The 12,512-nt window shown below is 52.7% G+C and overlaps 1 protein-coding gene across 1 annotated transcript in view; it reads right to left on the bottom strand.

The window, feature by feature from the left end:
- Window positions 1-12,512, bottom strand: part of LOC131278853 (disks large homolog 5-like) — a 199,539-nt gene that overhangs the window by 5,895 nt on the left and 181,132 nt on the right. The window contains 7 exon segments of the mRNA XM_058299452.2: window positions 6,575-6,771; window positions 7,412-7,582; window positions 8,399-8,547; window positions 9,120-9,303; window positions 9,868-10,014; window positions 10,697-10,830; window positions 11,131-11,293. Coding sequence (XP_058155435.1) covers window positions 6,575-6,771; window positions 7,412-7,582; window positions 8,399-8,547; window positions 9,120-9,303; window positions 9,868-10,014; window positions 10,697-10,830; window positions 11,131-11,293 — 1,145 coding nt within the window.

Below are 12,512 nucleotides of genomic sequence, written 5' to 3'. Positions count from 1 at the left end.
ACAGGGTGTGAGCAGCTGCAGCTCCCACTTTCCAGCTCCCTCCCCATCGGCTGGGACGGAGGGAGCTGGAGCCAGCCCCGACCAGAGCCAGCCCTGACCACCGAGGTGAAGAGAGGCCTTTGGAAACGGCCACAAGACAGAAGGGAACTGGGCCCCTGGACGGACCCCACAACACAGCGCCTCCCCCAGGCCACCCGCCAGCTTGGACAGTTAGAGGTGACAGAAACAAGCTTCCCATCAAGTTTAAGACACTGTTGTCTGGTCTCAGTGAAAGCAGTTGAAGCAGCATGCACTGCACCTTGCATCCCACATAATGGACATAAAAGCCCTGCAGGAGAATACTGTGCCTCAAAACCTGTAAGCACCTTCTTTGCATCCAGCTGGTTCAAGTCGCCGCGTTGGCATCTCAGAAGTACAGAGTGCACAATAGAAAGCTCAGACTCTGCCTGGCACCAGGAGATAACCGATGTGAAGAGACAACACGAGCTGCTTAACAGCACTAGGCAGCAGAACAAGGGCCTCCAGATAGCAGCAGGGGGTGGAACAAATGCTAGGGGTTGGAGTAGGGGATGAAGAGGCCACCGGAAGGCCCGGGAGTGGGCGGGATGACAGCTGGGCCCGAGGCGGAGCATGGAGGGATGTGCAGGGCGCCAGGTGAGGGCGAGGGCCAGCGCCAGGCTGAGCAGCAGGCAGGCCTGAGGGCGAGGCTGAGCAGGTCTCCCCGCTCCCTCAACCCGCCCCAAGCGCGGCTTTTTTGACGGCCAGTTGCCCACGCCCATCCACGTGGCTCTCTAAACAACCTAGTGTTCCACAGAAGGCCAGAGTCACAAGACAATCTGTTTTTAAAAAAAGTGAGGGAGGATGTGGTGGTCAAATAAGCTTGGGAAACGCCACACACATCACATTCATCACCTGAGAACCTCCACGCATTTGAGGAAAGTGTCTAAGGAGTCCCCGGAAAAAGATCTTCCTCCAAGAAGAGACGAACATCTTCTTGCGTAAAGAAAAAAAAAATTACAGATAAAGCTAAAGTCCTCTCTGATGCCCGTTTCCCAATTCTGGTCCCCTACTGGCCTCTTCAGAGGTGACTAATATTATGGGATGGAAGCATATCCTTCCAGTCATTTTGTTATTCTCAAACATTGATTTTTATATATTCATAAAACTATATAATATATTGCTATTGCATGTGTTTGACAAAAATAGCATGATAATATATTCTGCAACTCTTTGAATTAGTGTTCTGTTTCTGGAATGCACCCAAGCTGATTCAGACATATCTCATTTACTCCTTTTGAGCTTCACGAATATGCATCCATTCCCCCGTTTCTGGACATTAAATCAGTATTTCCCTTAACTTACTTGAACAAGAACCATATTCTCTTAACTACTGTTAACACCCATTTAACAGATGCACGTTCCTCCCTGACTAATCCCCATCAGAAGTCCTCACAATTACAGAATCGTAGGGCTAGAGAGCATCTTTCCTATCACTGAATATAACCAGGTAAGTTAGAGGCCCAAAGAACTGTGGGCCATCCAAGGTCACAGCTAACCAGGGCAGAGCACAGGGGTGGTCTCAGGGGCTCCATCCGTACCGTAATGACCTCTTGAAAAGGAAGCACCAGTGCTCAGTGCATAGCCCTGAGACATGCCTGCACAGGTCCCTAAGGGGTCAGGGACAAGGCCAGCCCGTCCTCCGTGGCGGTGGACAGCCCATGACGGTGGGCATGCAATCACGAGGAGGAGGTCTTCTGGGGACACACGCGGCAGCTGGAACCAATGAACTAAAGCAGGAATTCAAATGCCACATAAAAGAAGAAACACCTTTCTGGAGGCATCACAGAGCTGTTGAGGCAACCAGGATTTGAGATGCAAGATCCTGGGGAGAAGGGAACCCCGAAACAGTAAGCCTCCCTCCGACAGAGCATTTGCAGTTTTTGGAGTAAAAGCGAGAGGCAAAGAAGCCAGCAGAGCTGTTGGCAACCACCAAGCAGGTGAGACGAAATATAGTTTAGGACTGCCAAGGCAGCCAGGGCTTGAGGGGCCAGGATTCCAGAGAGAAGGGAGAGGCAAAGAAGTAAGCCTGATATTCACCCGTTTTTCCTTAAAGTCATTTGCCAAATTCCTAAGCAGAGAAAAGAAGCTGAGAGTTTAAGAAAGTCACTAAATTGCAGAACTGAGGTCCCTGCAGTCTCATGGTGCTGAGGAGACAGAGTCAGGGAGTCAAGGACAGCTAGCAAGGAGGGGCCTAAATGACACCCCAGGCTCAGACGGGACCACTGAAGGGCCACGCCTAGATTTCAGGATGAACCTCCAACTGCACAAAAGCTGCAGCTCAGCCTCAGGTCCATTCAGTGCCTGCCTGCAGCAAGGTGACCCGCCACCGCTCTGGAGGACAGGGCCCCAACAATTTCCTAACTGCTGACATTTCAACCAAAGATGACCAGGTATTCCAGGAGAAAAAAGAAAGACAATAGGAGACTCACAGATAACCAGGAAGAATGATGACCCAGTCTTTAAAATTAATGTGATTGATAAGTTTAAGAAAACAGATAACAAGAAGGAAAATTTCACCAGGGAATTAAAATCTACTAACGATGAAGCAAATGAAAACTCTAGAATCAAAAGATGCAATTTATGAAATTAAGAACATACTGGACACGACAGAAGAGGAGATTAAGGAACTAGGAAAAAAGGCCAGTAGAAAACATCCATACTGGAGCATAGAGAGAAGAAAAGAGACAGAAAATGGAGAAAAAAACATGTCAAAGATAAACGGGCATGGTCAAAAGCACAAAGGAACAGGAGTAGAACAGAAAGGTAGGTAGTGGTTGAAGAAACACAATTTTATTTTAATTTTTTTAATGGTGGAAATAATTGAAGAGCCTAAAACCTGGGCCATTCTAACAAATAACCAACAATTATTTGAGTGACACTCTGCCAGGCACTGTCAGGGAGACCAACCTAGATCCTCATGACGTGGAATTAGGAAGCTCTGATGCTTATGAATGTGGGAAAGCACTGACGAAAACAGTAAATATTAAAAAGGGTATTAAACTGCACACACATGTATATATGTAGTTATGTATGTATGTACAAGTGTGTTTAATACATTACAATAACTATGCAAAAAAAAAAAAAAAACCTATGGAAAGAAGACAACGCAGTAAGATATACCAAAATATCACAGATTTAAAAACAAAAAGAAACGATGGCCAGAATTTTCCAAAACTGACCAAAGTGTCAAGCTACGGTACTCAAGAAAGTGTTAAGAACTCCCCAAGCAGGATAATCGTAAAGAAAACTGAAGACAAATCTTAAAAGCAATGGGGGGTTGGGGAGCAAAATATTACCTTCAACAATAAGGGTATGAAAAATGACTTCTCTCCAGAAACCAGAAACAGCAGGCTCTTCAAAACCATATTCAGGTCCCAATCCCCAGAACTTGTTACTATTACCTTACATGGCAAAAGAGGTGATGCAGTTAAGGATAGCAAGAGGAGGAGCTTACCTGGGTGAGCCCTAAATGCAATCACGGGTGTCCTTGTAAGCGGCAGATACACATGGCAGAGAAGATGGAGCAGAGGGAGAAAGATGCGGGTGCTGTGGTCACAGGCCACGGAAGGCCAGCTGCCACCAGACCTGGAAGAGGCAAGGAAGGACCCGCCCCAGAGCCTCAGAGGGAGCCTGACTCTCCTAACACCGGATTTCAGTCCAGAGATGCTGCGTAGGACTTCTGGCCTCTGGGCTCTGAGAAAAGTGCGTATTGTTTTCAGCCACGTGGTTTGTGGTAATTTTGTTATGATGGCCCAAGGGAAATGAATGTATCATGAAAGCCAGGAGACAGTCAATAACACCTTTAAACTGATTAAACAAAACACCTGTCCATCTAAAACTCTATACTATCCCCAGTGAAAATCATCTTCAGAAATGATGGCAAAACAGACATTTTCAGACAAACTGAGAGACTTCATCAACAACAAACCTCTTCTACAAGACATACTGAAGGGAGGTGTTCAGCAGAAAGAAACAAAATCAGAAGTAAACACATAACTGCAAGAGGGAATGAAGGGGGAAACAGACTTGGCCCAGTGGTTAGGGCGTCCGTCTACCACATGGGAGGTCTGTGGTTCAAACCCCAGGCCTCCTTGACCTGTGTGGAGCTGGCCCATGCACAGCGCTGATGCGCGCAAGGAGTGCCATGCCATGCAGGGGTGTCCCCCACGTAGGGGAGCCCCACACGCAAGGAGTGCACCCGTAAGGAGAGCCACCCAGCATGAAAGAAAGCGCAGCCTGCCCAGGAATGGCGCCGCACACACTTCCCATTCTGCTAAGGACAACAGAAGCGGACAAAGAAACAAGACGCAGCAAAAAGACACAGGGAACAGACAACCGGGGGAGGGGAGGAATTAAATAAATAAATAAATCTTTTTAAAAAAAGAAAGAATGAAGGGTAATGGAAAGAGTAAGTATAAGTGAACAGTTGGCCGGCAAATCAATAATACTCTCTTGTGTTTAAAGTATACATAGAATTATAATGCGAATACAAAAGGTGGGAAGGAGGTAAATGAAATTACAGTATTCTGATGATCTAGAATCTTTCCTTATAACTAATATCAGTAGTAAGTCAGCGATGCATGTTGTGTAGTCTACTGTAACCCCACAAAGGAATAAAATGAAAATGAATAACTTTAAAAACTAAGAGATGAGGAAAGGGGTGGGATGAAATAGCAAACATACTTGATTAATACAAAAAAAAAAAAAACCCAAGAAGGGAAAAGAGGCAAGAAAAATAGAAAACAAATAGACAATAAATGTAAATCCAAATGTATCAGTAATTACATTTCATGCAATGGATGAAATACTCTTATTGAGTGACCAGAACAATTACATGTATGTTCAGGCTGTGAAAACTCTCTATGTTGTTCATGTCTCAGTAAATGTTGTGCCCTTTTCTGTACATATATTTCAGTAGAATTTTTTAAAAAGACATATGGTCACAGTGGATTAAAAAAAAATCCATATGCTACTTGTAAGAGATATTTAAATATGAAAAGATAGGAAGAATTCAAAGTAAAAGGATGGGAAAAGATGACCCAGAAGAAAACTCGTAGAACTGAATCAGACAAAATAGATTTCAATGCAAGAAACATGACAGACCTAAAGACATTTCACAATGATAAAAGGGTCAATTTACCAGAAAGATATGTATTAATTTAAAATGTACTTAATGACAATTTCAAAAATCGTCATGCAAAATTGAAGGACTAAAAGGAAGATTTGACAAATGGCTGTTTTTCAAAGATATATACATATCTAGGACATACCCCAAATGCACTGGAGACAGTCCCTGCGAGAGGGAAGAAGGGGACAGGGGAGAGCAGGCAGCGAGGAATGAAGGAAAACCCAAAGAGGGAGAAGCGTAGCCCTAGCCCTAACTGAGGCGCTGGCAAACTTTTCCTGTGAAGGGCACGGGAGTATGCATTTCAGACCAACGGCAAAGCTGAGCGAGACTGGGGTAACAGTCCCCTTCAATTTTATATTTAAACATAAAAACCACCCTTAGCTCGCAGGCGCAGAAAAACAGGCAGGCAGACCAGGCCCCCGGGCTCTAGTCTTAACGGAGAGTAATGGGGAGCCCGGGACCCAGGGTGTAGGTAACTCCACTCTCTGAGCCCCAGGCCTCCATTTTAAACACAGAGGAGAAGGGACAGGAAAGGGAGGGAAGAAGGAAGCCACCCCCCCTTCTGTTCCCAGAGGCCCCTGCCCGCCCTTCCCCTGCATGCTGTGCCTGCCCTGCGCCATGCCTGCCATGCCCCGTGCCCGTCCTACCCCTGCCCGCCCTGCACCGTGCCCGCCCTGCCTGGCTGGCACACATCCTAGGGCTACAGGCCAAAATCAGAGCAGCCTTGGGAAGGGCCTGCTTTACAGGACAAATGCACCCTCCCCTCGAGGCCGTCTGCCAGGGTCCACCTGACCTTCCCTGATACTTGACACCAAGGACCTGCGGAGATGGGTGGCCCTGGGTCACCACCAAGCAGCCTGAAACGCAGCCATTCTGGAAGCAACGTCCCTGAGCAGAGACTGCTTTCGGCCTCCCCACTGCCCATCTTTGTCTCTCCCTTACTAACAGGGTTTCCTGTAACGTTGAGGCCACAATGCACCCAGCCAAATCCCTCTTTTCCCATGTCCCTGGCAGATGAGAGTGGTCAGTGAGATACAAGTGGAAGCCACAGCATGGGGCTGTGATTTAAAGAGAGTTGTCAGGCAGAGGTCCAGCCTCCTTCCTGCCACCTGAAACAAAGACATGATGGCTAGAGCTGCAAAGACACACATGGTGACCACAGGGAAGCCCCAAGACCGGAGCCACATACTATGGGTGACAAGCAAAATGATCATAGACTCTGAAAACTGCAGCGCCACCCAACCAATCCAGATGCCTGCCACCAGCCTTCTTGCATTTGAAAGAAAAATAGACCCTGTCTTGCTTAAGCCACTGTCTTGAGGCTTAAGTGATAAACATCAACTCAAATCCTGAGAGTCCACTGGAAAACCAAGTTTAGCCACTTGCCTTCAAAGAGTGGAATGGAGTCATTGGAAAAGGCGTCCAAGGCCAGGAGATCCCTCCCTTCTTTGGACCCACTGCGCTTGTGCTTATGTTTCCTTCGAAAGAAGGACCTGCGTGCGGCGGCCAACAGCGTCTTTGCAGCATTGTTATCATCTTTGACTTCGGACATGCTGAGCCTCCTGGAGAATTCTTGGTCCATCCTGTGGCCGCAGAGAATGGCAGTGCTGGGCAAGGCTGCTGGGACCATCTCCCTGCCCACACTGCTCGGTGAGGAAGGCGAGAGCTGATACAGGACCAGGGCCTGTTCCAGGGCTCCCCTTTGCAGGTTTCATAGCTACTTCACCCAGCCCACCACCGAGGACCCCTTCACCCACCTTTGCAGGGGGTTGCACAAACACCAGTGCTAGGGGCCAGCTCTTAGGAATTTCTACCACTTTCTACTCGGATCAGTGTCAAAGGAACTGCCACGAAAGCCCTCGCTTAATAGCATTTTCTTGAGCCTGTTTTCCCTTTTTTTTTTTTTTTTCAGGAGGTACCAGGGATTGAACCTGGGACCTTGTACATGGGAAGCAGGTGCTCAAACCTCTATGCTACAGCTGCTCCCCAGCTTAACAGCATTTAAAGTTATGCTTCCTGAGTCACCACTGTCTCTCTGCACAATTCTGATTTATGCCAGGGGCAGTTCCTTAGATAACTGATCTTGGCCAACCAGAGGTGGGAACGAGCAGCTTAGCCCTCCCCGCAGCCCAGCCCCTGCCCTTCATCCCTGGGACAGCTCCGTGGCTGGCGGCCCACTCTGCCCCCGCCCAAACCCCCAGCCCGGGGCTGGAGAGGACATACACATATTTGCTGGGAATCTGCCCGTGCTGGATCTTCTGGGCGTTCTCGTCCAGCTGCCAGGCCATCCAGTAGCCAAACGTGCCCTGGGGCAAGGTGTCATCAATATAGAGGATGTCATCCTTCTTAAAGCTCAGCTCATGCTCCACCTCTGCCAGCCGGTCGTACAGGGCCCTGGGTGGGTTGAGGATGCGATCAGGGGGAGCTGCACCCTGAAGGAGCCGCCCCCCAAGACTGCTCTCCTGCACTGTGCTTCCCCCAGACTAAAAAGTCATTCCAGAAACTGGAGCTGGGTCTTCCCACTCTGCAGCGGCTCCCCGAAGGCGGGCGCCCGTGCTCTGCACAGGAGGACGAAGGTGGTGCCTTCCCCTAGGACTAGGGCAGCACCGTCTCCTTCAGACTGAGAACTTCTGGCCAAGACCTGAGGCCCTGCCCTCCCCTTCCAAATGGGTCTTCTTGCATGCCTTCCCTCCTGAAGGCAAGGGCCATGGTTCCTACAGACTGGAGACCCCGCAAGATGGAAATAGGCCATGGAGACAGGGAAATGCACCACATGGTACTTCAGGATCAGTGGTTCTTAATTTTGGGGGGGTCTCAGATCTGAGGGATCATGAAGAAAGCTAAAAGTCCCTCCCAGGAAATGCTTAATCCTGTGCCTGCACCCACACCATGTCACAAGGCACCCCAACGTCCACATGCACACTGCTGGGCAAGACAGGAAGGGGAGGAGGGCAGACCAGAGGGAAAGGGGGATCTGTGGCCTCCAAATCCCCCCAGGCCCTAAGCCCCAAATAAGGAAGCCCACCTGCTCCTCAAAGCCCGCAAGGGTGTTTCGAAGTCACGAGCACCATGCTGTGACTTGCAGATCAGGGGGTCAGGTAACAGCTACCACGGCCCTACCCTTAGGAGGCAGGAAGCACAGGGGCACTGATGAGGAATGGAGCGCCACAGGAGGCCGCTCCCCTGGCCCCGACCCCCCAGGCCCGGCACCTGATGTAGAAGCTGTCGCCAGGCAGGCCCTTGATCCTGGTGAACTCCTCGGGCCAGTACTGCACCTTCAGGTGGACGCTGTCCTTGGGCTTCAGCATCTTCACGTAGACCTCCTCCACCATCTTGCTCCGGATGTCCAGGGAGCCGTACTGCCCGGGGATGAGGGGGGTTGGGGTCAGAAGGGCAGAAACCAGGGGGCGGCCTGGATAGCCAGGAGAGGCCAGTGTGGCGAAGAGGCAGAGAACCGACATCCCCCTACCTGGGAGCCCCCCTGCCTCCCCTCTGGAGGAAGGGCTGAATCCTTGGGGTCTCCCCCAGTGCCCAGGAAAAGCCACGTTCGAGTCCTCGTGCAAGTATGAGATATTCGAAATACAGCATTCCCTCTCGTTGCACTTGAACCTTTAAATATCTATGCACCAACTCTTCATCAAAAGGGGACCCTGTGCAGGGGAGGTACAACTCTCCCTGTCAAATCTGAGGCTGCTGCGCACAAGAGCAGAGCATCTTCTCCTGGACCCCCACAGCCAGGCTGGGGGGCTCTGCCCACAGCTTCTCAGAGGCCTGCCCGGCTTCCCAGGGGTCTACCCAGAGGGTCCATGCAGCACCCTGGGTTTATGAGGGTTTAAAATAAAATCACCCAGGGGTCACCCGGCATCAAGTCTGCGCTGTCTGTCCCCGGGGCCATCTGAGACAGACCCCCAGGGTGCAGCTAAGGACTCACCTCAAGGAGGAGGTCCCCTGGCACGAGGCCGTCGGGACCCCTGGCAGGGCTGTCGTCCTCCACCTCGGCCACGAACACCCCGTGCAGGTTCCCGCCACATAAGTGCACCCCGAGCTCCAGCTGAGACTTTTTGATGAAGATGACTCGCGGCTCTGGGGTCTTCTTGTTGGCATCTCCCACCATCCTTTCGGGAAGAAAGACGAAGTTGCTCGATCACGCACAGACAGGGAGGCGGGCACGGGCAAGTCAGAACTGTGGCTGATCCGGACCCGGGCTCTACTTGCCTCACGGTCTCCCGCCTCCCCCTGCCACCCTCCTGCAGCCTTTCAACTGCGCCACTGAGCCTGTGCCCAGGACCACGCCCTCTAAACCAGGAGCTCCCTGGGGGTGAAACTGCTCTGACGGCCCCAACCCAGAGCCTGATAAACAAGTGAGGGATAAAAGGAAAAGAGAGAGGAGAGGTGGGGCAGAGAGGGAGTCAATGGGAAAATGAGAAAAAAGAAGGAGGGGGGAGGAAAAGAGCGGCTATGGCATGCACCTCCCCGCCCTACCAACACCAAAGACCCGGTGTGCGGCTGGGGTGGCTGGGGTGGCTGGCAGCCGGTGGGGACGCAGCAGCTGGGGGGTGGGGAGGGCTGGCAGCAGCCCCCATGCCCATGCGCTCAGAGGAAGAGCTGGGGCTCACAAGGACCCCCCGCCTGGCTGCCCGCACAAAGGGAGGGCTCCCAGCCCGTGCCGGCTGGCTGACCTGGAGCTGGGCGTGCTCTGCTTGCACGGGGGCGTGCCAGGGCCCTCGTTCTGCTCCATCAGGGGATCGATGGCAGAGGCGTGCTCCGGGGTGGTGGCACCACTTCCCTGGAGTGTGGAGTGGGTGCTCGCAGGGTCCAGGTGGGAACTGGAGTGGGGAGGGGCAGGGAGAATGAGGGGCAGCCGCCCAGAGCCACACCCCTCCAATGACAATGCGGGTCCTAAGGGGGGATTGGGTCCACGTGGGTCCTACCCCGAAGCCCAAGGAGATGCAGGTGCCTCGGAGCTTGGACGCGCGTGGCCGGTCACCTGCAGGAGGCGCCGGTCCACCTCTCCCCTACCCAGGGCCCACTATGTCCTCAACCCCGAGGTCCTCTCAGACCACCTCTGGCCTGATGCCTGCGGCACCCCGGTGACACGTGAATTCTCTGTCCCTTTTCCTTGGCTCATGTCTCGACCCCCCACTAAGCTGCAACGTGCTAGGCTACTGAGAACCCTGTCTCCCCCTTCTCTCACCTGCCCCACGGCCCACAGCCCGGGCTAAGACACAGGCAGGGGTGCAGGGTCTGCTCAGGACAGAGTGTGCCTGAGAATCCCGCCCTGGGCTTCAGCCTCTGGCTACCCAATGCGACCCTGGCCCACAGTTAACTCGCCCAGTTTCAGGAGGAGACATGTCCCTTTAAATGTCTCTCTCATCCAAAATCTAGGCTGGTCAACTCTCCTCCTCCCAGGAGCCGGAGGCCCAGGAGATGCAGCTGGTAGCCCTGCTCTCCAGCAGCTCGCCCGTCCCGCCCACTCCCCAGCCCACAGTCCAGGGCCTCCGGCCTCACCTGGAGCGTGAGTGGCTGCCCAGCTGGTGCATGTGTGGGTTGTACTGGGCCAGGATGGTGACAGTGTCACACTGCTGCCCGATGATGAGCCGGGCCTGCTGCTCCGTGGCACTCCGCAGGTTTATGCCATTGAACTGGGGAGACACCCACAAAGGGCTGGGGACAGGATGTGGGGGGTGGGCTAGGCAACAGGGGCATGGGGGGTGGGCTGGGGGATGGGCACATGGATGTGGGGGGAGAGCTGGGGGATAGGCACTTGGGGTGCAGGCTGGGGGATGGGGATGGGGATGTGGATGTGGGGTGCAGGCTGGAGGATGGGGACGGGGATGTGGGGGGTGGGCTGGCAGATGGGGAGGAGAGGAGGCCGAGGAGGAGAGGAGGGAGAGGAGGAGAATGCTGCCACGAACATGCTACGGAGGGCAGCCCTCTCTCACCTCAAGTAACTGATCTCCGTACTCCAGGCCGGCCTGGTGGGTGATGCTTCCCCTGGTCACCTTGGAGACGTAGATCCCACCCTTCTCACCACTCATGATGGAGATCCCCAGAGGCTCCAGGCCCTTGTGCACCTTGACGTGGCATGGCTCCTCCACATAAGACCTTGGAAGAGAGCCAGCAGTTTGGGGGACTCAGATCCAAAGAGTTCTGGGGAAGGGTCTGTGCTCAGGCATGCAACTGGGCTATGCAGAAGAGGCCAGGGAGCACAGGTGCTCCTGGGGTGACACAGGCAGGTGGAGGAGTGGCTACCCCAACTCTCTCATGACAAATGATGCATGTTCCTGCAACCTCATGTAATATGAACATGGCAGCAATGGACACCAAAGCACCCCATCCCAGAGACACGAGAACAGTCCGTGTGAACTATAAACACTGATATGTGCAGGGGAAGACCCTGAGATTCTCCACGTGAGCCGAGCTGCCTCACACAGTATGCGATTTACAAACTCCAGCAGGGTCCCAAGAACCCCTTCCTGGGAAAAGAGATGGCTTCTGGGGTGACAGTCCCTTGAGGAAAGACAGTATAAAATATCAGTTTTTATATTTATTGGCTACCCAGGGTGATGCAAATTGATCATGGCCCCCTTTGGACGGCTTGGGTTTGCAGCGGCAGTCAGCATGGAAGCCATGGAAAGACCATGCCCTTGCTGCACCCCCGGGGAGCTGCCCCCCGTGCCCGTGGGCGTGAGAAGGACCTGGGCCCGGCAGGCACAGGCAGTCTCAGAAGAGGTCTGTGGTGGTACGGATCGCAGGAGAGCTGAGATTACACCTCTGCCAGCACGGCCCTTCCCCTGGCGCCCTGCAGCGCTTCCCTCGGCCTCCCCAGCTCAGACCAGGCCTGGTCCGTGGCCAGGTCATCTCCATGACTCAACCTGCATCCAAACACAGACGGTTTAGAGGTGCAAGACCTCAGAGAGCAGCCGCCCCCACGAGGAGGTGCTCCAGCCGGGGACGCCACAGTCCTCCCTTAACACGCCGCCCTCTGTGCCACTTCTAACCAGTACCCTTTCCTCAAAAGAGAAAAGGACAACTGTAAAATAACAGCCATTCAACAGAAGCCATGGAGCCATCACAACTGACATATCGATCACAACAACTCCTCTGGAAAGACGAACAGGACACACTGGGAAACGAGAAGGCAGGTCCATACAGCACAATTCCACTTCCACAAATGTGCACGTGCAAACTTACATGTATGCACACGCATGACGACATCTCCAGAAGGCCACCGACATGTTAACAAAGTGGACCTCTAAGTGAGGGCATGTGTGGTGATTTTTGCTGGTTAATCTTCTGATTTTAATTTTTTAACATAAGCACA

This window comes from Dasypus novemcinctus, chromosome 6, assembly GCF_030445035.2.
Source record: "Dasypus novemcinctus isolate mDasNov1 chromosome 6, mDasNov1.1.hap2, whole genome shotgun sequence".
NCBI lineage: Eukaryota > Metazoa > Chordata > Mammalia > Cingulata > Dasypodidae > Dasypus > Dasypus novemcinctus.
The sequence above is the reverse complement of the archived record's forward strand: the minus strand, read 5'-3'. Positions and strand labels throughout refer to the sequence as shown.